The 23,591-nt window shown below is 46.1% G+C and overlaps 1 protein-coding gene across 2 annotated transcripts in view; it reads right to left on the minus strand.

Annotated features, from left to right (window-relative positions):
- The window catches only part of SLC47A1 (solute carrier family 47 member 1), a 35,779-nt gene extending 23,645 nt beyond the window's left edge, over positions 1-12,134 (minus strand). The window contains exons 1-4 of one of the 2 annotated variants that reach the window (XM_081346698.1): positions 11,879-12,134; positions 2,992-3,093; positions 646-714; positions 226-374 (exon numbers count right to left, since the gene is read on the minus strand). In XM_081346698.1, coding sequence (XP_081202824.1) covers positions 226-374; positions 646-714; positions 2,992-3,093; positions 11,879-12,028 — 470 coding nt within the window. In that variant the 5' untranslated portion in view covers positions 12,029-12,134. The remainder of the gene's footprint in view (positions 1-225; positions 375-645; positions 715-2,991; positions 3,094-11,878) is intronic. The other variant, XM_081346699.1, reaches the window with a different exon arrangement.
- Between the last annotated feature and the right edge of the window lie 11,457 nt (positions 12,135-23,591).

Raw genomic sequence — 23,591 nt, forward strand, 5'->3', positions numbered from 1 at the left:
AGAAGAGAAGAGAAGAGAAGAGAAGAGAAGAGAAGAGAAGAGAAAGAGAAGAGAAGAGAAAGGGGAGAGGAGAGGAGAGGATAGACGAGAAGAGAAGAGTAGAGAAGAGAAGAGAAGCTGGAAGGGAGCTTGGCAGCCTTCTAGTCCAGCCCCCTATGCACTGATTGTGATCCACAACTCGCACAGGCACAGTGGATCACAATCAGTTGCTGAAGGATGCCCTACCTGGAGACTTCAGGATCCTGTCGGAAAAGCAGCAGGATCTGCTCGGTGTTCAGAAAAAGGGCCCAGCAGGGGAAGCAGAAAAGCAGCAGGATCAGGATGCCCCGTTGCAAGATGGTCCCAACTCTCTTCACATTTTTACTCCCGTAAGTCTGGCAAAAAGAGAGAGAGAGAGAGAGAGAGAAATAAAATAATAAAATACGTTAGCCGTCACTTCCCTCAGGGCGTCTTGTAAATCTGATTCTTCTTCTTATTCCCCCACAAAAGGATCTCTGAGCGAACAGCTTGCGAATTCAGGGATCACATGCTGAACTTATAAGAAATTGTCCTGGTTGACACACGAGACTCAGAACCAGGAGCATGTGAAGATCAGACCTGGTCACTAAGCGAATCACTGCGGCCGTTAAGTGTAATGCACGTTACCTGGGACATGAGGGTATCGCATACCGATGCCAAGCCGGTCCCCACCGAAATGCCGATCACGTTGATCACCTGGAAAGAAGGAAAGGAAAGGTCAGCAAGAGATCTCCCCCGTATTTCTGCACCATTCCCTCTCCAATCCCATGTTGCTCAACCGTGGCAACTTGAAGATTATAATAATAATAATAATAAAGTTGGACGGTCATCTAGTCCAACCCCCTGCTCAGGCAGGAAACCCTATACCATTTCAGATCAAAGGGCTGTCCAGTCTCTTCTTAAAAACATCCAATGTTGGAGCAACCACAGCTTCTGGTGGCAAGCTGTTCCACTGGCTAATTGTTCTCACTGTCAGGAAATTCCTCCTTAGTTCCAGATTGCTTCTCTCCTTGATGAGTTTCCATCCGTTGCTTCTTGTACTGCCTTCAGGTGCTTTGGGGAACAGATTGACTCCTTCTTCTTTGGGGCAGCCCCTGAGATACTGGAAGACTGCTATCATGTCCCCCCTCGTCCTTCTCTTCATTAGACTAGACCACGGGTCGGCAACCCGCAGCTCCGGAGTCTCCTGCGGCTCCTAGCCGCCCGGTGCGCGCGCACCTCTTCGAATGGGCAGTGGTGCGCGCGCACCTCTCCAAATGGAGAGTGGCACTGCCCGTTTGGAGAGTGCGCGCGCACCTCTCCGAATGGGCGGAGGTGCGCGCGCACCTCCGCCCGAACAGGCAGTGGCACCGCTTGTTGGGAAAGCTGCCGCGGCCCGTTTGCACAGCTGCCGCCTTCAGAGGAAGGCGGCAGCTGTGCAAACGGGCCGCGGCAGCTTTCCCAACAAGCGGCACCACTGCCCGTTCTGAGAGGTGCGCGCCCACCTCTCCGAATGAGCGGAGGTGCGCGCGCACCTCTCCAAACCTTTGGAGAGGTGCGCGCGCACCTCCGCGCGAACGGGCAGCGGGGCCGCTCTTTGGAAAAGCTGTCGCGGCCCATTTGCAGTTCCATCATACATTAAAAAAATGGCAACCGCGCGCGTCCGCACATGCGCAAGAAAAAACGTTTTGCGCATGCGGCTCCCACTTTTTTGTGTGTGTGATGGAACCAGTTCCCAGTGGCTCTTTTCCTTTTTCAGGTTGCCGACCCCTGGACTAGACATACCCAATTCCAGCAACCGTTCCTTGTATGTTTTAGCCTCCAGTCCCCTGATCATCTTTGCTGCTCTTCTCTGTACTCTTTCCAGAGTCTCGACATCTTTTTTACATCGTGGTGACCAAAACTGGATGCCGTATTCCAGGTGTGGCCTTACGAAGGCATTGTAAAGTGGTATTAGTACTTCATGTGATCTTGATTCTATCCCTCTGTTAATGCAGCCTAAAATGTTGGCTTTTTTGGCAGCTGCAGCACACGGCTGGCTCATATTGAAGTAATTGGTGGACTTCAACACCCAGAATTCCCCAGCTAGCACTTTGATGGATGGACTTCAACCATCAGCGTTCCTCAATCAGCATTGATGGTTGAGGAATTCTGGGGCTTGAAGTCCATCTCTCAAAGCATGCTGGGAGTTGAACCGAGCGGGCAAATTCTGGGAGTGGAAGTCCACCCTTCTTCAAGCAGGCCAGCTAAGGAATTCTGTTAGTTGAAGTCAATTCATTTTAAAGCATGCTGGCTGGGGAATTCTGGGAGTGGAAGTCCACCCATCTTAAAGCAGGCTGGCTGGGGAATTCTGGGAGTGGAAGTCCGCCCATCTTAAAGCATGCTGGCTGGGGAATTCTGGGAGTGGAAGTCCACCCATCTTAAAGCAGGCTGGCTGGGGAATTCTGGGAGTGGAGGTCCGCCCATCTTAAAGCAGGCTGGCTGGGGAATTCTGGGAGTGGAAGTCCACCCATCTTAAAGCAGGCTGGCTGGGGAATTCTGGGAGTGGAAGTCCGCCCATCTTAAAGCAGGCTGGCTGGGGAATTCTGGGAGTGGAAGTCCGCCCATGTTAAAGCAGGCTGGCTGGGGAATTCTGGGAGTGGAAGTCCACCCTTCATTAAGCATGCCAGCTAAGGAATTATGTTAGTTGAAGTCAATTCATTTTAAAATGTGCTGGCTGGGGAATTCTGGGAGTTGAAGTCCACGAATCTTAAACCTTGCTGGCTGGGGGATTCTGGAAGCTGAAGTCCACCCATCTCAAACTGCCAAGGCTGAGAAACATTGCTCCAACATGTCAGTGCTTCTCTAGTGTCTCATTGCATCCATGCCCTATCCAGCCCCCAACTTGGTCTTCACCCAACTTGGTCTTCATCAGTCAACAGTCAATCCTCACCTTCTCCCATTCTATTCTAGAAAATCCCTTTTCCGGCATCGGCTAGGCGGGGATGTACCTACCGAGACGGCAAGGGTGACGGCATCAAGTTCAACCTTGCCCAGGTGACCGCAGAAGATGGAGCTCACCACGCTGATCAAGAAGCCCAACAGCTGGGCTGTGAACTAGGGAGGAAATTGCAAAAATTAAGAGGATTGTCCTGGGAAACAGACAGACGCCCGCAGCGTCGGAAATCCGTTAAGCCATTGAAAGGTTTGCTTCCGAAAGCAATTCTCTTCAATGTGCAAGCCACACACCACCGTGTGGAATTACCAAACTGCACATTTGTCTCCCGGGGGGTGGGGGGAGGGGGGCAGTGAATAAGAGATTGGGATCATAGAATAACAGAGTTGGGAGGGACCTTGGAGGTCATCTAGTCCAACCCCCTGCTCAGGCGGGAAACCCTATACGAGGGGTGTCAAACTCAATTTCATGGAGGGCCGCATCAGCATTGCGGTTGCCCTCAAGGGGCCGGGTGGGTGTGGCCTGGGTGGGTGTGGCCTACTGGGTGGGCGTGGCTAGAGTGCGTATGGCCTACTGGGTGGGCGTGGCCAGCTCTACATCGTTGGCATCAAGGGTGCCTATGGGGGCCTGGGCAGGAGTGGGACAGATCTGAGGGTCTCTGGCAGAAGGAGGGTCTCTGGGCCAGGGCCAAGGCAGTGGGGGCCGTCCCCTCACTCTTTCCAGGATGGCTTCGCGGGCCACATGAAACCGCTTTGCGGGCTGGATCCGGCCCCCGGGCCTTGTGTTTGACATGTCTGCCCTATGCCATTTCGGAGAATCTCTTCTTAAAAACGTCGAGTGTTGGAGCACCCACAACTTCTTGTGGCAAGCCGTTCCACTGGTTAATTGCTCTCACTGTCAGGATGTTTCTCCTTAGTTCCAGGTTGCTTCTCTCCTTGATGAGTTTCCATCCGTTGCTTCTTGTCCGGCCTTCAGGCGCTTTGGAGAATAGCTTGACTGCCTCTTCTTTGGGGCAGCCCCTGAGATACTGGAAGGCTGCTATCCTGGTTTTCTTCTGGAAACTCTAACCCTAGGCCCCTTGTCCTGCTGGGTTTCCAACAATCCGCCATTTTCACTTCCGGTCGTTTGCTTTCTGGTTTTCGTGGAAAACAGTTCTTCAGCCAGATGCTATATATTAGCAGACAGAGGGATGGAGAGACAGGCAGATGGATAGATGGATAAGTAGATAGACAGACAGATGCATATGTAGATGGATGGATGGATGGATGGATGGATGGGTGGGTAGATAGCAGACAGATGGATGGACAGGTAAGTAGGTGGATGGATGGATACATAGACAGATGGACGGATGGATGGATGGGTGGGTGGGTGGGTGGGTGGGTAGGTAGGTAGATGGATGGATGGATGGGTGGGTGGATGGATGGGTGGGTGGGTAGGTGGATGGGTGGGTGGGTGGGTAGGTGGATGGGTGGGTGGATGGATGGACAGGTGGGTGGGTGGGTGGATGGATAGCAGACAGATGGATGGCCAGGTAAGTAGGTGGATGGATGGATACATAGACAGATGGACGGATGGATGGATGGGTGGGTGGGTGGGTGGGTGGGTAGGTAGGTAGGTAGATGGATGGATGGATGGATGGGTGGGTGGATGGATGGGTGGGTGGGTAGGTGGATGGATGGATGGGTGGGTAGGTGGATGGGTGGGTGGGTGGGTAGGTGGATGGGTGGGTGGATGGACAGGTGGGTGGGTGGGTGGATGGATGGATAGCAGACAGATGGATGGACAGGTGTGGATGGATGGATACATAGACAGATAGACGGACGGGTGGGTGGGTAGATGGATGGATGGGTGGGTGGATGGGCGGATGGATAGCAGACAGATGGATGGACAGGTAAGTAGGTGGATGGATGAATACAGAGGCAGACAGACAGATGGACAGATGGATGGGTGGGTGGATGCAGGGATATGTAGACAGATGGATGGATGGATGGGTAGGTGAGTATTTTGTAGGTGGATGGATGTATAGGTGGATGGGTGGAGGGATAAAGGGGTGGACAGATAGACAAATGGGTGGGTATATATGTCGGTTGGTCAGTAAGTAAGTAGGTAGGTAGGTACATGGGTGGATGGATGGATGTAGGAATGGATGGATGCAGAGATACATAGATGGATGGGTAGGTAGATACATTGTAGATAGGTAGACAGATGGATGGACATGTAGATGGATGGGTAGGTGGATGGATGGACCTAGGGAAGGAGGGATGAAGGGGTGGATGGAGAGATAGATACATAAATAGGTAGGTAGATACATGAGTAGATGGATGGATGGATGGATGGATGAATAGATGATAGATATTGCAAAATATGTCTGCTTCTGCCTGTCATTCGGGTTTTGCAACACCCCACCCTCGGGCCACAAGGCCTGCCTAAGAGTCAACACCTGCCAATCAAAGCGAGCGTTGGACACGCCGGGAGCTCTCTCCCCTTGTGGTCTGCATTCCTCGGAGCCACTCCTTGTGTTTTTTGGTCCCAGAAGAGTTTAATCTGGCTCTTGAAACCTGGAAATGCAAGCTTTGGCTTGGCGCTTTTTGCACCGAAGGGAAAGAGTCCAAGATAAGCGACACCCACCTGGACCAAGCCAGTTTATGCAATCTCCACCCGGTGCATGTGTGAGTTATCCGATCTAGGTGCTGACCTTTCTCCCTGCTAAAGGGTGAAACGGGGGGGGGGGGAGAATCAGGACAGGATTTTTATCAAGGAGCAAAGAGCAGAACGTTAGGAAGCACCATCCTAACCAAAAAGGAAGTCAAGCTATTCTCCAAAGCGCCTGAAGACCGGACAAGAAGCAACGGTTGGAAACTCATCAAGGAGAAGAAAAGCAACCTGGAACTAAGGAGAAACTTCTTGACAGTGAGGACAACTAACCAGTGGAACTGCTTGCCTCCAGAGGTTGTGGGTTCTCCAACACTGGAAGTTTTTAAGACGAGATTGAAGATTTATCTGAAATGGTACAGGTAGTCCTGGACTTACGACCTCAATAGAATAGAATAGAACAGAATAGAGCTGGAAGGGACCTTGGAGGTCATCTAGTCCAACCCCCTGCACAGGCAGGAAACCCTATCCCATTTCAGACAAATGGCTGTCCACAACCTCTGGAGGCAAGCAGTTCCACTGGTTAATTGTCCTCACTGTCAAGAAGTTTCTCCTTAGTTCCAGGTTGCTTTTCTTCTCCTTGATGAGTTTCCAACCGTTGCTTCTTGTCCGGTCTTCAGGCACTTTGGAGAATAGCTTGAATAGCTCTTCTTAAAAACTTCCAGTGTTGGAGCATTCACAGCTTCTGGAGGCAGGTGGTTCCACTGATTAATTGTTCTCACTGTCAGGAAATTTCTCCTTAGATCTAGGTTGCTTCTCTCCTTGGTTAGTTTCCATCTGTTGCTTCTTGTCCTGCCTTCGGGCACTTTGGAGAATAGCTTGACTCCCTCTTCTTTGGGGCAGCCCCTGAGATACTGGAAGAATGCTATCATGTCACCCCTGGTCCTTCTCTTCATTAAGACTAGACGTACCCAATGCCAGCAACTGTTCTTTGTATGTTTTAGCCTCCGGTCCCCTGATTATCTTTGTTGCTCATTATCAGATGATGATCTCCTGACCGGAAACAAAACGCTTCTCCTCCAGCATGGAACAAAAGCCACCTCAGTTGGAAATATGGGAATCTCCCCTTCTCCATAACACCGAGAAATACACACAGCCTCCAGCCACAGCTGGAATAAAGGAACGCCGGTTGCTGGCACGTACACCAGTGCCAAGGAAGAATGAAGTTTGGGGACGAGTTGCAATGTGTTTAGCGATCCCAAGAATGAAACCGCTTGTAAACTCCAGCTTCAAGCCAGTAAAAAAGCTTGCTCCAAATTTCAGGAAAGTCCCCAGAATGATTCCCATTGGAAAACCCGTCCCAAATGGTGAATGGGTTTACAAATGGACGCACAGCTCCGGAGGTTGTGCGTGGCAAGGGAGACTTTCCAAAAGATATAAGAGTTCTCAGAATGGCAATCCATAGTATCTCTCAGTCTTGGCAACTTCCACTCCCAGAATTCCCTAGCCAGCACGCTTGAAGATAGTTGGTATCTGGGAGTGGAAGCCCACCCCTCTTAAAGCATGCTGGCTGGGGAATTCTGGGAGTCAAAACCCACAGTCTTAAAGCATGCTGGCTGGGGAATTCTGGGAGTGGAAGTCCACCCATCTTAAAGCATGGCTGACTGCGGAATTCTGGGACTTGAAGTCCGCCCATCTTAAAATGACTAAGTTTGAGAAACACTGCATTAACATGTAATCTGTTGTTAAGAAAAAGTTTTTAAAAACTTGAAATCTTGACGAGAACTTTCAAAAACTTTTTTAAACTTAAAAAGTTTCAATGACATATCAGTAAATGTTTCAGATGAGGCTGGCTCACTTCAATTTTTATTTAATATTATCTTCTGTCCCGCCTGTCTACTTAAAAAGCACGCAGGCCAGCAAATCAATGTTTCCCTAAATCTCACCCCTTTAAATGTTTTTTTAAAGTGAAAATGGCTTCAGAAGATGGGAACTTTAGTCCAGCACTAACTTAACTGGGATTGGACAGTGAAAAGTCGGTGCTGAAGTATGAATTGTATATATACCCAGATCGCCCCAAATGTGGAGATATGAATTAATTGGTCTATTGGTTAAGGCAGCAGAGTAGAAAGCGGAAGATCATGAGTTCAAGTCCCACTGTAGCCATGAGAGACAGGTCAATCATGAGGAGATGGTGAGTTCTAGTCCCGCTTTAGGCATAAAAGCCAGCTGGGTGACTTTGGGCCAATTACCAGGAGACGGTGAGTTCTAGTCCCGTCTTAGCCATGAAAGCCAGTTGGGTGAATTTGAGCCAATCACCAGGAGACGGTGAGTTCTAGTCCCACCGTAGCCATGAAAGCTGGCTGGGTAACTTTGGGCCAATCACCAGGCGATGGTGAGTTCTAGTCCCGCCTTAGCCACGAAAGCCAGTTGGGTGACTTTGGGCCAATCACCAGGAGACGGTGAGTTCTAGTCCCGCCTTAGCCATGAAAGCCAGTTGGGTGACTTTGGGCCAATCACCAGGAGACGGTGAGTTCTAGTCCCACCGTAGCCATGAAAGCTGGCTGGGTAACTTTGGGCCAATCACCAGGCGATGGTGAGTTCTAGTCCCGCCTTAGCCACGAAAGCCAGTTGGGTGACTTTGGGCCAATTACCAGGAGATGGTGAGTTCTAGTCCCGCCTTAGCTATGACAGCGGGATGGCTAACTTTGGAACAGTCTCTGCCTCCCAGCCCACCCCACCCCACAGGGTTGTTGTTATGAGGATTATAGAGGAAGGTGTGCTGGATATGATTGCCGCCTTGAATCTTTTTTTTTAATCCCATTTATATCCCGCCCTTTTCCGAAGACTCAGGGCGGCTTTCAATCTAAGAAGCACAAACCAATGTGCTTAGCAATAGCCTTCATTCTATGTATACGCCTGCTTATTAGGGCTTTTGCCCCCCCCCCCCAGCGGCATTTTTACAAAGTCAGCTTATTGCCCCCAACAATCTGGGTCCTCATTTTACCTACCTGGGAAGGATGGAAGGCTGAGTCAACCTTGAGCCTGGTGGGACTCGAACCTGCACTAATTGCAGGCAGCTGGTGTTACTTAAGGAGGCATTAGCCCACTGCTCCACCAAGGCTCTTCGTATTAACGAATTAGTCGTTAAAAATAATAAAAAAAAAGCAGGATACATAAGTAAAAGCATTTCTGCAATTTTATTTTTGATAGCCGGCTGGAGACGGGGGGGGGGGGAACGTAAAAAAAACAACCCAGTGCTATCTTTTGTAGGAACGCTGATTTATGATATGCAAATGTTTGCCTTGAATACTTCCCAAAGGAGACCTCTGAGCTGGAGAAAAAGAATGGAGAACGGACGGATGGAGAAATAAGGAACGAAAGAGTCATAAAAAAGGGACTTTGGTCTTTTTTTTACACTCAACTGAGGTTTCTATCATCCGCAGAGCCCAGAAGCTATATGAGTAAGGGCGGCAAAATCCAAGAAACAAGCCAAAGAAACAACTGTGCAAGAAAAAAAACAAGATAGCCCAAAATCAGAAGGAATAGAATAGGACAGAGCTGAAAGGGACCTTGGAGGTCTTCTAGTCCAGCCCCCTGCTCAAGCAGGAGAACCTATACCATCTCAGACAAGTGACTGTCTAGCCCAGGGGTAGGCAACCTCGGCTCTTTTATGACTCATGGACTTCAACTCCCAGAATTCCTGAGCCAGCCAAGCTGGCTCAGGAATTCTGGGAGTTGAAGTCCATGAGTCATAAAAGAGCCGAGGTTGCCTACCCCTGGTCCAGCCTCTTCTTAAAAATCTCCAGTGATGGAGCGCCCACGATTTCTGGTGGCAAGTTGTTCCACTGGCTAATTTTTCTCACTGTCAGGAAGTTTCTCCTTAATTCCAGGTTGCTTCTCTCTTTTGAACCTCCAAGCTCCTTTTCCGACTCCTTACAGGTAGTCCTCGACTTACAATCATTCATTTAGCGACCGTTCAAAGTTACGACGGCACTTTAAAAGTGACTTATGACTGGTGTTTCACAACTACGACCATTGCAGCATCCCTCGCGTGATCAAAATTCAGACGCTTTGGCAACTGACTCGTATTTAGGACGGTCGCAGTGTCCCAGGGTCAGGTGATCCCCTTTTGCGACCTTCTGGCCAGCAGAATCAATGGGGGGGAGCCGGATTCACTTAACAACCGTGGCAAGGAGGGTGGTAAAATGGGGCAAAACTCACTTAACAACCGTCTCGTTTAGCAAGAGACATTTGGGGCTCAAGTGTGGTCGTAAGTTGAGGACCACCTGTACCAAGTCAGGTCATCTGCTTAACTCCAGCCTAGTTACATTCTTCCTTCTAAGGTTGGGTAAAGCCTGATAGATAGGCTGCCTTGAGACATAGAGGTTATCTTCAGCCATCGAGGCAGAAGCCCTGTCCCTAACCTCTGGTCCATTCCTCTTTCTCCAACCTGAGGAAAAAAGGACCATTCAATCATCCAACTCAGAGTACAGAATCATGGAATCTTAGAAGGGACCTGAAAGGTCCTCTAGTCCAACCCCACCTTATCCAAGCCAGGAGTCCTTCTAGCATTCTGGACAAACGGTTGTATCTCTCCCTTTGACACCTTCTGGGGTCTAGATCCCGTGTGTGTGTGTGTGTGTGTGTGTGTCTGTGTGTCTGTGTGTGTCTGTGTGTCTGTGTGTGTGTATAAATATATATTATCTTTCTCCTCTCTCTCTCTCTCTCTCTCTCTCTCTCTCTCTCTCTCTCTCTCTCTCTCTCTCTCTCTCTCTCTCTCTCTCTGAGGCAGAGGGGCTGGGAAGGGCCAAGAAGAGTGTGGCCTTCGTTCTGGAGGTCCGGCCAGCATTTCAATGTTTAAAACTCTGTTAAAGCCTCTGAGATCTACACTGCTGATTTCTGTGTTTGCTAACTCAAAAGTCAAGAGCAATCACAGCATCGCCTTGAATTATTTCTTTATTTGTTTATTGGTTTATTTATTTACTGGAAAGGGCGGCCATTAATTAATTTGTTTGTTATACTCATTAAAAAAAATGGATGCACAGAATCACCCCAAAAGTTCTACTAAAAACCAGACGGTCAAGAGGGGAGCGAGCCTTCCTCAAACTTAATTTTTCTAATTTTTTTTAACCACTTTCTCCCTTCTTTCCCCATCAGCCTTCTCTGTGCCCCCAAACTCCTTTTATTTCCTCCTCCCCCCCCCATCCTTTTAACGCCTTGTTCCAGTTCCACACAACCTTCCTACCCCTAAAGGAAAGGATCCGATCTGCAAGTGTGCTTTGAAAGCCAGCTAACCCTAAGTGACTCGGGGTTCAAGCATCCTCACGCATTACTTAGGGACGGAGATGGGGAAAGAAAGGGCTGGGGGAGGGGGTGGGGTGGAGACTGAATTCATTCACACGACCCAGAGTGCAAATGGGAAAAAGAGTTTATTTCCATCCCTGCCCAAATCATCCCACTTAACCAGCCGGGTTGTGTGAACGAAAGTGAAATGGGACGCCTTGATTTCCACCCCAGCCAAAAGAAACACGCTTAATCCGCCGGGTTGTGTGAAACGGACAGACGAAGCTCCAATGGGGCAAGTTTATTTCCCTCCCAGCTGAAACAAATCTGAACGATCCGGCGGATTTTATGAACGGACAAAGCCCAAATGGGGCGGGTTGATTTCCGTCCCCAGCCCAAATTAACACGTGTAATCCGGCGGCTCGTGTGAACGGGCGAACGAACTCCGAGCCCCGAGGGTCTTTTAACAATAATAATAATAATATTGGAAGGGACCTTGGAGGTCATCTAGTCCAACCCCCTGCTCAGGCAGGAAACCCTAGACCATTTCAGACAAATGGCTGTCCAGTCTCTTCTTAAAAACTTCCAGTGTTGGAGCATTCACCACTCCTGGAGGCAGGTTGTTCCACTGGTTAATTGTTCTAACTGTCAGAAAGTTTCTCCTTAGTTCCAGGTTGCTTCTCTCCTTGATGAGTTTCCATCCGTTGCTTCTTGTCCTGTCTTCAGGGGCTTTGGAGAAGAGCTTGACTCCCTCTTCTTTGGGGCAGCCCCTGAGATACTGGAAGGCTGCTATCCTGTCACCCCTCACCCTTCTCTTCATTAAACTACACATACCCTATTCCAGCAACCGTTCCCTATATGTTTTAGCCTCCAGCCCCCTGATCATCTTTGCTGCTCTTCTCTGTACCCTTTCTAGAGCCTCGACATCTTTTTGACATCGTGGTGACCAAAACTGGATGCCGTATTCCAGGTGTGGCCTTACCAAGGCGTTGTAAAGTAGTAGTAACCCTTCACCTGATCTTGATTCCTCCCCTTCCCTTCCCTCTCCCGGCCCGGATCCCTCCTTACCACGGGCCCGCCGATCTTCATCAGCTCGCGGGCCTCCTGCCAAGCGCCGACGGGCAGCAGGCGGCGGAGGCGGCGGCCGCAGCGGGAAGCCCAAAGCGGCGGCGACGGCGGCAGCGGCGGCGGCGGGGAACTCCGAGCCGGCTCCTCCATCACGGTCCCGGCCGGCCGCTGCCCTCGGCCATGAAGGGGTGGGGGGTCTCCCCGCAGCTCCCACCGCGGCCCTCCCGGCCGGCAGCCCAACGGCCGAGCCGCCCAACCCGCCCGAACTGGCGGCGGCCAAAGCAGGAGCGGCGGCGGCCACGTGAAGGTAGGGGAGGAGGGGCGTGGCCTGGCCGGGAATCCCCGGCGCTATTGGGTGGGCCGCGCTGTGACGCGCGCCAAGCACGGGGGCGCCAGGGGCAACGTGCCCCGCCCCCTCCCCAAAGGCTGGGCTTCCCCCTTTTTTTTGTGGGCGAGGGGCAGAGGTTGGCCGCCTGGGACCCCTTCCTCTGAATGGGCGGCCAACTTGAGAAAGAGAGAGAGAGAAGATAGATAGATAGATAGATAGATAGATAGATAGATAGATAGATAGATAGATAGATAGATAGATAGATAGATAGATAGATAGATAGATAGATAGATAGATAGATAGATAGATAGATGATAGATAGATAGATAGATAGATAGATAGATAGATAGATAGATAGATAGATAGATAGATAGATAGATAGATAGACAGACAGACAGACAGATATTGTTAGATTATAGATGATAGATAGATAGATAGATAGATAGATAGATAGATAGATAGATAGATAGATAGATAGATAGATAGATAGATAGATAGACAGACAGACAGACAGACAGACAGACAGACAGACAGATATTGTTAGATTATAGATGATAGATTAGATAGATAGATAGATAGATAGATAGATAGATAGATAGATAGATAGATAGACAGATATTGTTAGATTATAGATGATAGATTAGATAGATAGATAGATAGATAGATAGATAGATAGATAGATAGATAGATAGATAGATAGATAGACAGACAGACAGACAGACAGATAGATATTGTTAGATTATAGATGATAGATTAGATAGATAGATAGATAGATAGACAGACAGACAGACAGACAGATAGATATTGTTAGATTATAGATGATCGATTAGATAGATAGATAGATAGATAGATAGATAGATAGATAGATAGATAGATAGATAGATAGATAGATAGATAGATAGATAGATATTGTTAGATTATAGATGATAGATTAGATAGATAGATAGATAGATAGATAGATAGATAGATAGATAGATAGATAGATAGATAGATAGATAGATAGATAGATGATAGATAGATATTGTTAGATTATAGATGATAGATTAGATAGATAGATAGATAGATAGATAGATAGATAGATAGATAGATAGATAGATAGATAGATAGACAGACAGACAGACAGACAGACAGACGTTATGAAAGAGAGAGATTGGACAGAAATAAGGATGGAGAGAGAGATACAGATGATAGATAATAGATATATAGAAAGAGAGTTAGAGAGACAGATATGAGAGAGAAATGATAGATAAGTATGGAGAGAGATGATAAATAGATTGAGAGAGCAGATAGATAGATATAAAGATATAGATAGATAGATAGATAGATAGATAGATAGATATAAAGAGATAGATAGATAGATAGATAGATAGATAGATAGATAGATAGATAGATAGATAGATAGATAGATGATAGATATGGATGGATAGACAGACAGACAGATGTTATGAGAGAGAGATAATAGACAATAAGGATGGAGAGAGAGATACAGATGATACATATAGATATATAGAAAGATAGAGAAATAGAGATAAATATGAGAGAGAAATGATAGACAAAGATAAGGATGGAGAGAGAGAGATGCAGATGACAGAGATAATAGAGATAGAGAGGTAAATGATAGAGTTATGCAGAGATAGATAAATAGGTAAGTAGGTAGATAGATAGATAGATAGATAGATAGATAGATAGATAGATAGATAGATATAGAAATAGATAGATAGATAGATAGATAGATAGATAGATAGATAGATAGATAGATAGATAGATAGATAGATAGACAGAGATGATAGAGAGATGATAGATATAAGAATGGAAAGAGATACAGATGATAGAGATAATAAATAGATAATTAATAGATAGATAGATAGATAGATAGATAGATAGATAGATAGATAGATAGATTTTTTTTCTTTTTAAAAACTTCCAGTGTTGGAGCACCACAGCTTCTGGAGGCAGGTTGTTCCACTGATTAATTGTTCTCACTATCAGGAAATTCCTCCTTAATTCCAGGTTGCTTCTCTCCTTGATCAGTTTCCATCCATTGCTTCTTCTCCTGCCTTCAGGGGCTTTGGAGAAGAGCTTGACTCCCTCTTCTTTGGGGCAGCCCCTGAGATACTAGAAGACTGCTATTATGTTGTCCCCCCCCCCCTCCAGGCCTTCAGTCATCTTAGTTGCTCTTAGTTATCTTTCACCACTGTAAAAATTTCTAAGAAAAAATATATATATTCAGGGGAAAAAATAGTCAAGGCTAGAACGGGCTGTGTCTTTCTCTGATAAGGCTTTGCTGTCTTCATTGTCCGTTCGCAAAGGTCAGGGCTGCCAGACTAGAGTTACTACATCTAGGAGTAGCAAATATTTGCTCTGTCATTGGTGCTTAATTAATTGAATCTCCCTCACCTGAAGCCAGCTTCTCATGTTTGTTTCTTTCTGGAGCAGAGTCCCGTTTTTTCAGCCCCTCTTAGAGTCATAGCTCTCCCTGACCTTAATCCTATTGTCCATTTTTGACCCCCATACAATAGAAATATTTGCATTTTTATCTGTGTTCTACTTAGGCTTGCAAGGAACATATTGCTCCAAGGGTAGGATTAAACCCAGCACGCTCAGAGCCAGCACAGTTAGTCCTCGACTTACGAGCACAATTTTGTTTTTAATTTTATTTTATTCAAATACAAATAATATAAACCTAACACATATAAATCTAAATAAAAAAACAATATAAAAAAAATAAAAATACTGCAGTGCAGCCACACCCCTGGATACCATTTTTATTACCTATATTTCTTCTCATATAACAACTAACAATATACAATATATTTCAATTGTGCCTTTATCCGGTTGAGCTCCGGATGGTGCCTGACCTTCGCTCCTTCTGGCGCGACCTAAAGACCTACCTGTTCGAACAAGCCGGCCTGGCCTGATGGGTGATGGGTTTGGGTTTTATTGCTTTTTATGTATTTTAACTTATTGTTATAGTTCTTGGGCATCTTGTTTAATCTCTTTTAATTTTTGTATTCTTGTCTTTTAACATGTATTGCCCTGAGTCCTTCGGGAGAAGGGCAGTATACAAATAAAATTATTATTATTATTATTATTATTATTATTATTATTATTATTATTATTATTATTATTATTATTATTATTATTATTATTATTATTATTATTATTATTATCCCCTCTGAAACAGCATATATTCTTGAGCAGGTTGATTCCCTTTGCTTTCCACCAAGACTGTTTTCATAAAATCATCCCATATTTCACTAAAATTATTTACTTTAATCATCCCTTTTTAAAATTTAATTTCTGTTGTTCATTTATCATTTATTGCCAAATTTCATTATACCACTCATTTCTTTGAATAACCCAATTCTGTCTCCACTATTTAACCAGGACTAATCTAGCTGCTAATATCAAATTTACAATCAATTCCTTTTTTTTGCCTCATTTATATCTTGTTTTTCCACCAGTAACAGTAATGCAGTCCTTGGTGACATATCTAAATTTACCTTCAAATGCTCTCTAATTTCCCTAAACACCCTGTCCCATATCTTTTGTGCGCTATCACAATCCCACCACATATGTTTATATGTTCCAATCTCTTTCTTGCACCTCCAGCAAATATTTGTATATTTAACATCGATTTGATTTAACTTACGAGCACAATTGAGCACAACATTTACAACGCTGAGACGTCTGTTTAAGTGAATTTTGACCCATTTTACAACCTTCCTTGCCACCGTTGTTAAGTGAATCACTCCAGTTGTTAAGTTAGTAATGCGGCTGTTAAGTGGATCTGGCTTCCCCATTGACTTTGCTTGTCAGAAGGACGCAAAAGCGGATCACATGACACCGGGACACTGCGACTGTCATAAATATGAACCACCTGAATTTTGATCATGTGACCATAGGGATGTCGCAATGGTCGTTAAGTGTGAAAAACCAGTCCTAGGTCACTTATTTCAGTGCCGTTGTAACTTTGAATAGTCACTAAATGGACCGTCGTAAGTTGAGGACTATCTATATATGATTTTTGCATTTGTGAAGCATCTCAAGGACAAAAAAGATTTGCCTGCCAGATTCCTGGCACTGAAAAAAAAGCAACTTATGATGGGTCTTTGGGCTTGTGACTGTTGTAGCATCCTATATAGTCATATGATAAAAATTTGGGCACTTGTCAACCGGCATGTATTTTGCATGTTTGCCAGCATCCCGCGGTCATGTGATCTCCCTTTACGAGTTTCCCAAGTGGCTTCTGAGGAACCCAGCCAATGGGGAGGCTGGATTCACTTAACAACCATCTTACTCATTAAACAACTGCAAGGATTCACTTCACAACTTCGGCAGGAGAGGTCGTAAACGAGGAACCACTCACTTCGCAATTGCCTCGCTTAGCAATGTAAATTTTGGGCATGGTTGCGGTCGTAAGTTGAGGACTGTGTGTATTGATGCTGGGAACGTTAAGAACAGGGGTCTTCAAGCTTGGCAACTTTAAGACTTCTGGACTTCAACTCCCAGAATTCCTCAGCTAGCCAGTCAGCCAACTTGTGAACTTCAACTCCCAGAATTCCTCAGCCAGCCAGTCGGCCAGCTTGTGGACTTCAACTCCCAGAATTCCTCAACCAACCAGTCGGCCAGCTTGTGGACTTCAACTCCAAGAATTCCTCAGCCCGCCAGTCAGCCAGCTCGTAGACTTCAACTCCCAGAATTCCTCAGCCAGCCAGTCAGCCAGCTCGTGGACTTCAACTCCCAGAATTCCTCACCCAGCCAGCCAGTCAGCCAGCTTGTGGACAATTCCTAGAATTCCTGAGGAATTTTGGGAGTTGAAGTCCACAAGCCTTAAAATGGCCAAGTTTGAAGACTCTTGGTTAATAATCTCTGACCGCCTGGGAAATCAGCCTCCAAATAACCAGATTAAGGTCAATTGTCCCCTCCCCACCCCACCCAGTGAATGTTCAACCTTAAATTACGCAACCAGATCCTTCTTTTCTTATGAGGTGACGGCAATTTCTGGAGAATTCTCTCACGTGGCGGCCATGATCCCAGCTGCATTTGCATCACTGGGTCTCTCACCTGGACACGTGATCCAGGTCAAACGGCATCCACAGGCAGTCCTTGAGTTACAACCATTCATTTAGGGACTCCTCAAACTTATAAAGGCCCCTGTAAAAAGGGACTTAGGATCGTTTTTTCACATTGCAGCATCCCCAGCTTCGGAAAAAACCCAGCCACTTGGAGGAAAGATGCCTCCCTCTCCCCATCCCCCTTCTCTCCTCTCTCTCTCTCTCTTCCCCCTCTCTTTCTCTCTCCCACCTCTCTCTCCCTCTTTCTTGTTCTTTCCCTCTCTCTTCCCCTTTTCTCTACCTGTCCCTCCCTCTCTCTCCCCCTTTCTCCCCCTCTATCTTTTTCTCTCCCCCTCTCCTCCCTCCTTTCTCTCTCCTCTATCTCTCCCTCCCTCTCTCCACTCTCTCTCTCTCTCTCTCTCTCTTCCCTCTCTCTTCCCCTTTTCTCTACCTGTCCCTCCCTCTCTCTCCCCCTTTCTCCCCCTCTATCTTTTTCTCTCCCTCTCTCCTCCCTCCTTTCTCTCTCCTCTATCTCTCCCTCCCTCTCTCCTCTCTCTCTCTCTCTCTCTCCTCTCTCCCTCCCCCCTCTCTCCCTCTTTCTCTCCCCCTCTTTTTTTCTCTCCCCCTCCCTCCCTCTCTTTCTCCCCCCTCTCTCTGTCCTTAGACATAAAAACCAGCTGAGTGAGTTTGGCCCAATCACCAACAGATGGTGAGTTTTAGTCCCACCTTAGGCACATTCTCTAATGGCAGAAAGTGAAGAGGAACTAAAGAGCCTCTTGTTGCGAGTGAAGAAGGAGAGTGCAAAACTTGGGTTGAAACTTAACATTAAGAAAACCAAGATCATGGCATCCGGCCCTCTCAATTCCTGGCAAATAGATGGGGAAGAAATGGAGGTAGTGACAGATTTTATTTTCCTGGGCTCCAAGATCACCGCAGATGGGGACTGCAGCCAAGAAATTAAAAGACGCTTGCTCCTGGGAAGGAAAGCCATGGCAAATCTAGACAGCCAGAGCAGAGACGTCACCCTGTCAACAAAAGTGTGTATAGTCAAGGCTATGGTCTTCCCAGTTGCAATGTACAGCAGTGAAAGCTGGACCATAAGAAAGGCTGAACGCCAAAGAATGGAGGCCTTTGAACTATGGTGCTGGAGAAGACTCCTGCGAGTCCCTTGGACTGCAAGGCGATCAAACCGGTCAGTCCTAGAGGAGATCAATCCTGACTGCTCTTTAGAAGGCCAGATCCTGAAGCTGAAACTCAAATACTTTGGCCACCTAATGAGAAGGAAGGACTCACTGGAAAAGAGCCTAATGCTGGGAAAGGCTGAGGGCAAGAGAAGAAGGGGACGACAGAGAATGAGGTGGCTGGATGGAGTCACTGAAGCAGTAGGCGTGAGCTTAGATGGACTCCAGAAGATGGTAGAGGACAGGAAGGCCTGGAGGAACGTTGTCCATAGGGTCACGATGGGTCGGACATGACTTCGCAGCTAAGAACAACAAGGCACAAAAGCCGGCTGGTTGACGTTGGTCCAGTCCCTCTGTCTAAGCCTAGCCTAGCTCACAGGGTTGTTGTGGGGGGGGGGGGAGAAATAAGAGAAGGAAGGTGAATTGTAAAAATGATAAAGGCGAGATACAAACACTAAACGCACCACACACACACACACACACACACACACACACACACACACCATCCCAGGCCAGGAGAGTTAAGAATAATTAACAAACCTAACTAGGAAGCCCGTTGATGACTAAACTATGACTAATGAGCTAAGCTAATTGGAAGCAGTGACGGCCACCGGTTGTGTTGCAACACCGGAAAAGGTGTTGCTGGGTGCAATTTTACCCTAAATGGAGGCCAAAGGTTTGCACCGTGAAGCGGGACCCTTTTTAATGCATCTGGGTGAAAAGGGAAATTCGGAGAGGTGAATGCAATTGACGAAGTCTCACCAAAGACCCAAAAGCAAGAAAGGGGGTGGGGGTGGGGGTTGGTTGGTTATTTTTTTTATTTTTTTTTTATTTTTTTTTAATTTGCATATTTATTCAGAATGAAAAACAAATATTAAAAAGGGTGGAAAAATATATTTCCTCAAAGGATCTTAAAGAGGCAGAAAAGCATGCCCGGTTTTCTTAATAGTCCCAAGTCTCCCTCCCCCAAGCAGAAACCAGCTCTGTAGAAATGCAGATGTGATCATCCATTCAGGAAGGTTGGAGGCCCCCAGCTAGAAGATTAAGAAGACAAAGACACCTAAAATCTACATACCCCACCCAAACTCTTAAGGCAGGACATAACAGAGGCTTCACTTTCTTAGGATCTTGCGGAAGAACAGGGTAGAACAACAGCTAATGACCCTCTTTTACCGGTCTACTATAGAGAGCGTCCTCTCGTATGGTATTGTGGTTTGGTATGCTGGTCTGACAGCCGCGGACAGGAAAGTATTACAGAGGGTAGTGAGCACAGCACAAGACATTGTGGGCTGTCCCCTGACACCACTGGATGACCTCGCCAGGGCTCGCTGCCTTGGAAGAGTGAGGAAGATTCTCAGGGATGACTCACACCCTGGACGGTATCTCTTTACTCTCCTACCATTGGGTAGGAGATATAGGAGTATAGCCAGCCGTACCAACAGGCTGAAAAATAGCTTTTATCCGTGGGCTGTTAGGCTTTTAAATGGGACATAATCTTATGCAGAATTGACTTGGGAGGCCGGTGTGTGGTGTTGTTGGTTCACATGGTGTGGTAGGATGGAGGGTTTGTTGTCACTGTGTGTTGGGGGGAGAGAGCACGGGGGGAGGCTCAGTTAATCTCAATGTACACATGTTGTACTTTGACAATAAAGGTTTATTTATCAATAGGATTAACCCACGGATGCCAAAGGGACACAGGTCAAAATACATGACACAGGAAATACAAAGCCTCAAACAGGAACAGGAAACAACTCCAAACAAAAGGCTCCAGAGGGTATAAAAACCCACTCCTTACACGTGCACACTCTCTTTTGTCTTCCAGAGCCATCTTTCTGTCTGGCTCTCCTCTTTAATAATTTGAAATTGAATTTTATTGAATTTATACACCGCCCTTTCCCGTAGGACTCAGGGCGGTTTACAGGGTACTTAAAACATCGATATTGGAGGAGATGGATAGATTATATTCAGAATAAATATGGGACTAAAAAGTTCCATTTAGCTTATGAGTAGATTTTAGATTGTTATTAATTTTAGCATTAGTATTGATTATATTTTTGTTTAAGTTATTATTATTATGTTTTTAATAATTTGAATGTATCTATGTTAAAGGGGAGTTAAAGCACATGATGAATTTGGTTAACTTTATAATGGATAATCTTAGTTAGAATATGATTATTATATCTATAACCCTGTATTCAGCTCTGGGAAGTGGGGGGGAAGGGGGGGTGGTTTGGGGCGGGTGGGTTTTGGGGATATGTATTGTAAAAATTTTTTGGTAAAACTCTTTAATAAAAAAAACATCGATACAAAAATGAAAAACAATTAAAAAAGATTACATTAAATCCCTGAAAAATATAAAAAACCCCAATTAAAACTCTCAACCTTCTTCCTAAAGCAGTTGCCATGTTGTTTATTCCCAGTGTGGACTGAACCGTGATGAAGAGACTTTTCCTTCAACAAAGTGTTTAATCACCTTGCATGTGTAGGCAATTCCTTTAAAAAAAAAAGCTGCATGTTTTGTGCGACCGACATGCAATCAAAGAAAAAATAGAAGTATGAATTCACAACTTACCATTTTTATTGGTTGATAATATAAAATACAAAAGTTGTTGTTGTTAGCTGTGAAGTCATGTCTGACCCATCGCGATCCCATGGACAACGTTCCTCCAGGCCTTCCTGTCCTCCACCATCTTCTGGAGTCCCTTTAAGCTCACGCCTCCTGCTTCAGTGACTCCGTCCAGCCACCTCATTCTCTGTCGTCCCCTTCTTCTATTGCCCTCCACCTTTCCCAGCATTAGGCTCTTCTCCAGTGAGTCCTTCCTTCTCATTAGGTGGCCAAAGGATTTGAGTTTCCGCTTCAGGATCTGGCCTTCTAAAGAGCAGTCAGGGTGGATCTCCTCTAGGACCGACCGGTTTGATCGCCTTGCAGTCCAAGGGACTCGCAGGAGTCTTCTCCAGCACCAGAGTTCAAAGGCCTCAATTCTTTGGCGCTCAGCCTTTTTTACGGTCCAACTTTCACTGCCATACATTGCAACTGGGAAGACCATGGCCTTGACTATACGCACTTTTGTTGACAGGGTGACGTCTCTGCTTTTTAGTGTGCTGTCTAGATTTGCCATGGCTTTCCTCCCCAGGAGCAAGCGTCTTTTAATTTCTTGACTACAGTCCCCGTCTGCGGTGATCTTGGAGCCCAGGAAAATAAAATCTGTCACTACCTCCATTTCTTCCCCATCTATTTGCCAGGAATTGAGAGCGCTGGATGCCATGATCTTGGTTTTCTTAATGTTAAGTTTCCCCTTCATGGATTACTGCCTTGTCGTGGCGAAGGGGCTTGCGTAATTCAATGAAGCTATGAGCTATGCCGTGCAGGGCCACCCAAGACGGACAGGTCATAGCAGAGAGTTCTGACAAAACGTGATCCACTGGAGAAGGAAATGGCAACCCACTCCAGTATCTTTGCCATGAAAACCCTATGGACAGTACCAAAAGGCAAAACGATATGACGCTGGAAGATGAGCCCCTCAGGTCGGAAGGCGTCCAATATGCTACTGGGGAAGAGCAGAGGGCTAGTACTAGTAGCGCCAGAAAGAATGAAGCGACTGGGCCAAAGCCGAAAGGACGCTCAGCTGTGGATATGTCTGGTAGTGAAAGGAAAGTCCGATGCTGTAAAGATTTTTTCTCCATAGGAACCTGGAATGTAAGATCCATGAATCAAGGAAAGCTGGACGTGGTCAAACAAGAGATGACAAGACTGAACATTGACATCTTAGGTATCAGCGAACTAAAATGGACAGGAATGGGTGAATTTAATTCAGATGACCATCAGGTATACTACTGCGGGCAAGAATCCCTCAGAAGAAATGGAGTAGCCTTCATAGTCAATAAAAGAGTAGGAAAAGCAATACTGGGATACAATCCTCAAAATGACAGAATGATCTCAGTTCGAATCCAAGGCAAACCATTCAATATCACAGTAGTCCAAGTCTATGCCCCAACCACCGGTGCTGAAGAGGATGAAATTGACCGGTTCTATGAAGCCCTACAGCACCTTATAGAACTAACACCAAAAAATGATGTTCTTATCATCATGGGGGATTGGAATGCTAAAGTAGGAAGCCAAAAGATAACCGGAATAACAGGCAAGTTTGGCCTTGGAGTACAAAATGAAGCAGGGCACAGGCTGATAGAATTTTGTCAAGAGAATACGATGGTCATAGCAAACACCCTTTTCCAACAACCCAAAAGACGGCTCTACACATGGACATCACCAGACGGTCAACACAGAAATCAGATTGACTATGTACTCTGCAGCCAAAGATGGAGAAGCTCTATACAGTCAATAAAAACAAGACCAGGAGCTGACTGTGGCTCAGACCATGAGCTTCTTGTTGCAAAGTTTAAGCTTAAACTGAAGAAAGTAGGGAAAAGCACTAGGCCAGTCAGGTATGAATTAAATCATATCCCTGTTGAATATACAGTAGAGGTGACAAATAGATTTAAGGAATTAGATCTGATAGACAGGGTGCCTGAAGAACTATGGACAGAGGTTCGCAACATTGTACAAGAGGTAGCAACCAAAACCATCCCAAAGAAAAAGAAATGCAAGAAAGCAAAATGGCTGTCTGAGGAAGCTTTGCAAATAGCTGAGGAAAGGAGGGAAGCAAAAGGCAAGAGAGAAAAAGAAAGATACGCCCAATTGAATGCAGAATTCCAGAGAATAGCTAGAAGAGATAAGAATGACTTCTTAAATGAACAGTGCAAAGAAATAGAAGAAAACAATAGAATAGGGAGGACCAGAGATCTTTTCAAGAAAATTGGAGAAATGAAGGGAACGTTTAATGCAAAAATGGGCATGATAAAGGACCAAAATGGCAGGGACCTAACAGAGGCAGAAGAGATTAAGAAGAGATGGCAAAATTACACAGAAGAACTATACAAGAATGAGCTTAACGTCCCTGATAATCACAATGAGGTGGTCACTGACCTCGAGCCAGACATCCTAGAATGTGAAGTGAAGTGGGCCTTAGAAAAGCTGAGCAACAACAAAGCTAGTGGAGGTGACAGTATTCCAGCTGAGCTATTCAAAATCTTAAAAGATGATGCAGTAAAAGTGCTACACTCAATTTGCCAGCAAATTTGGAAAACTC

The sequence above is a fragment of the Vipera berus genome (assembly GCF_964194415.1).
Source record: "Vipera berus genome assembly, chromosome: 1".
NCBI classification, from domain to species: domain Eukaryota; kingdom Metazoa; phylum Chordata; class Lepidosauria; order Squamata; family Viperidae; genus Vipera; species Vipera berus.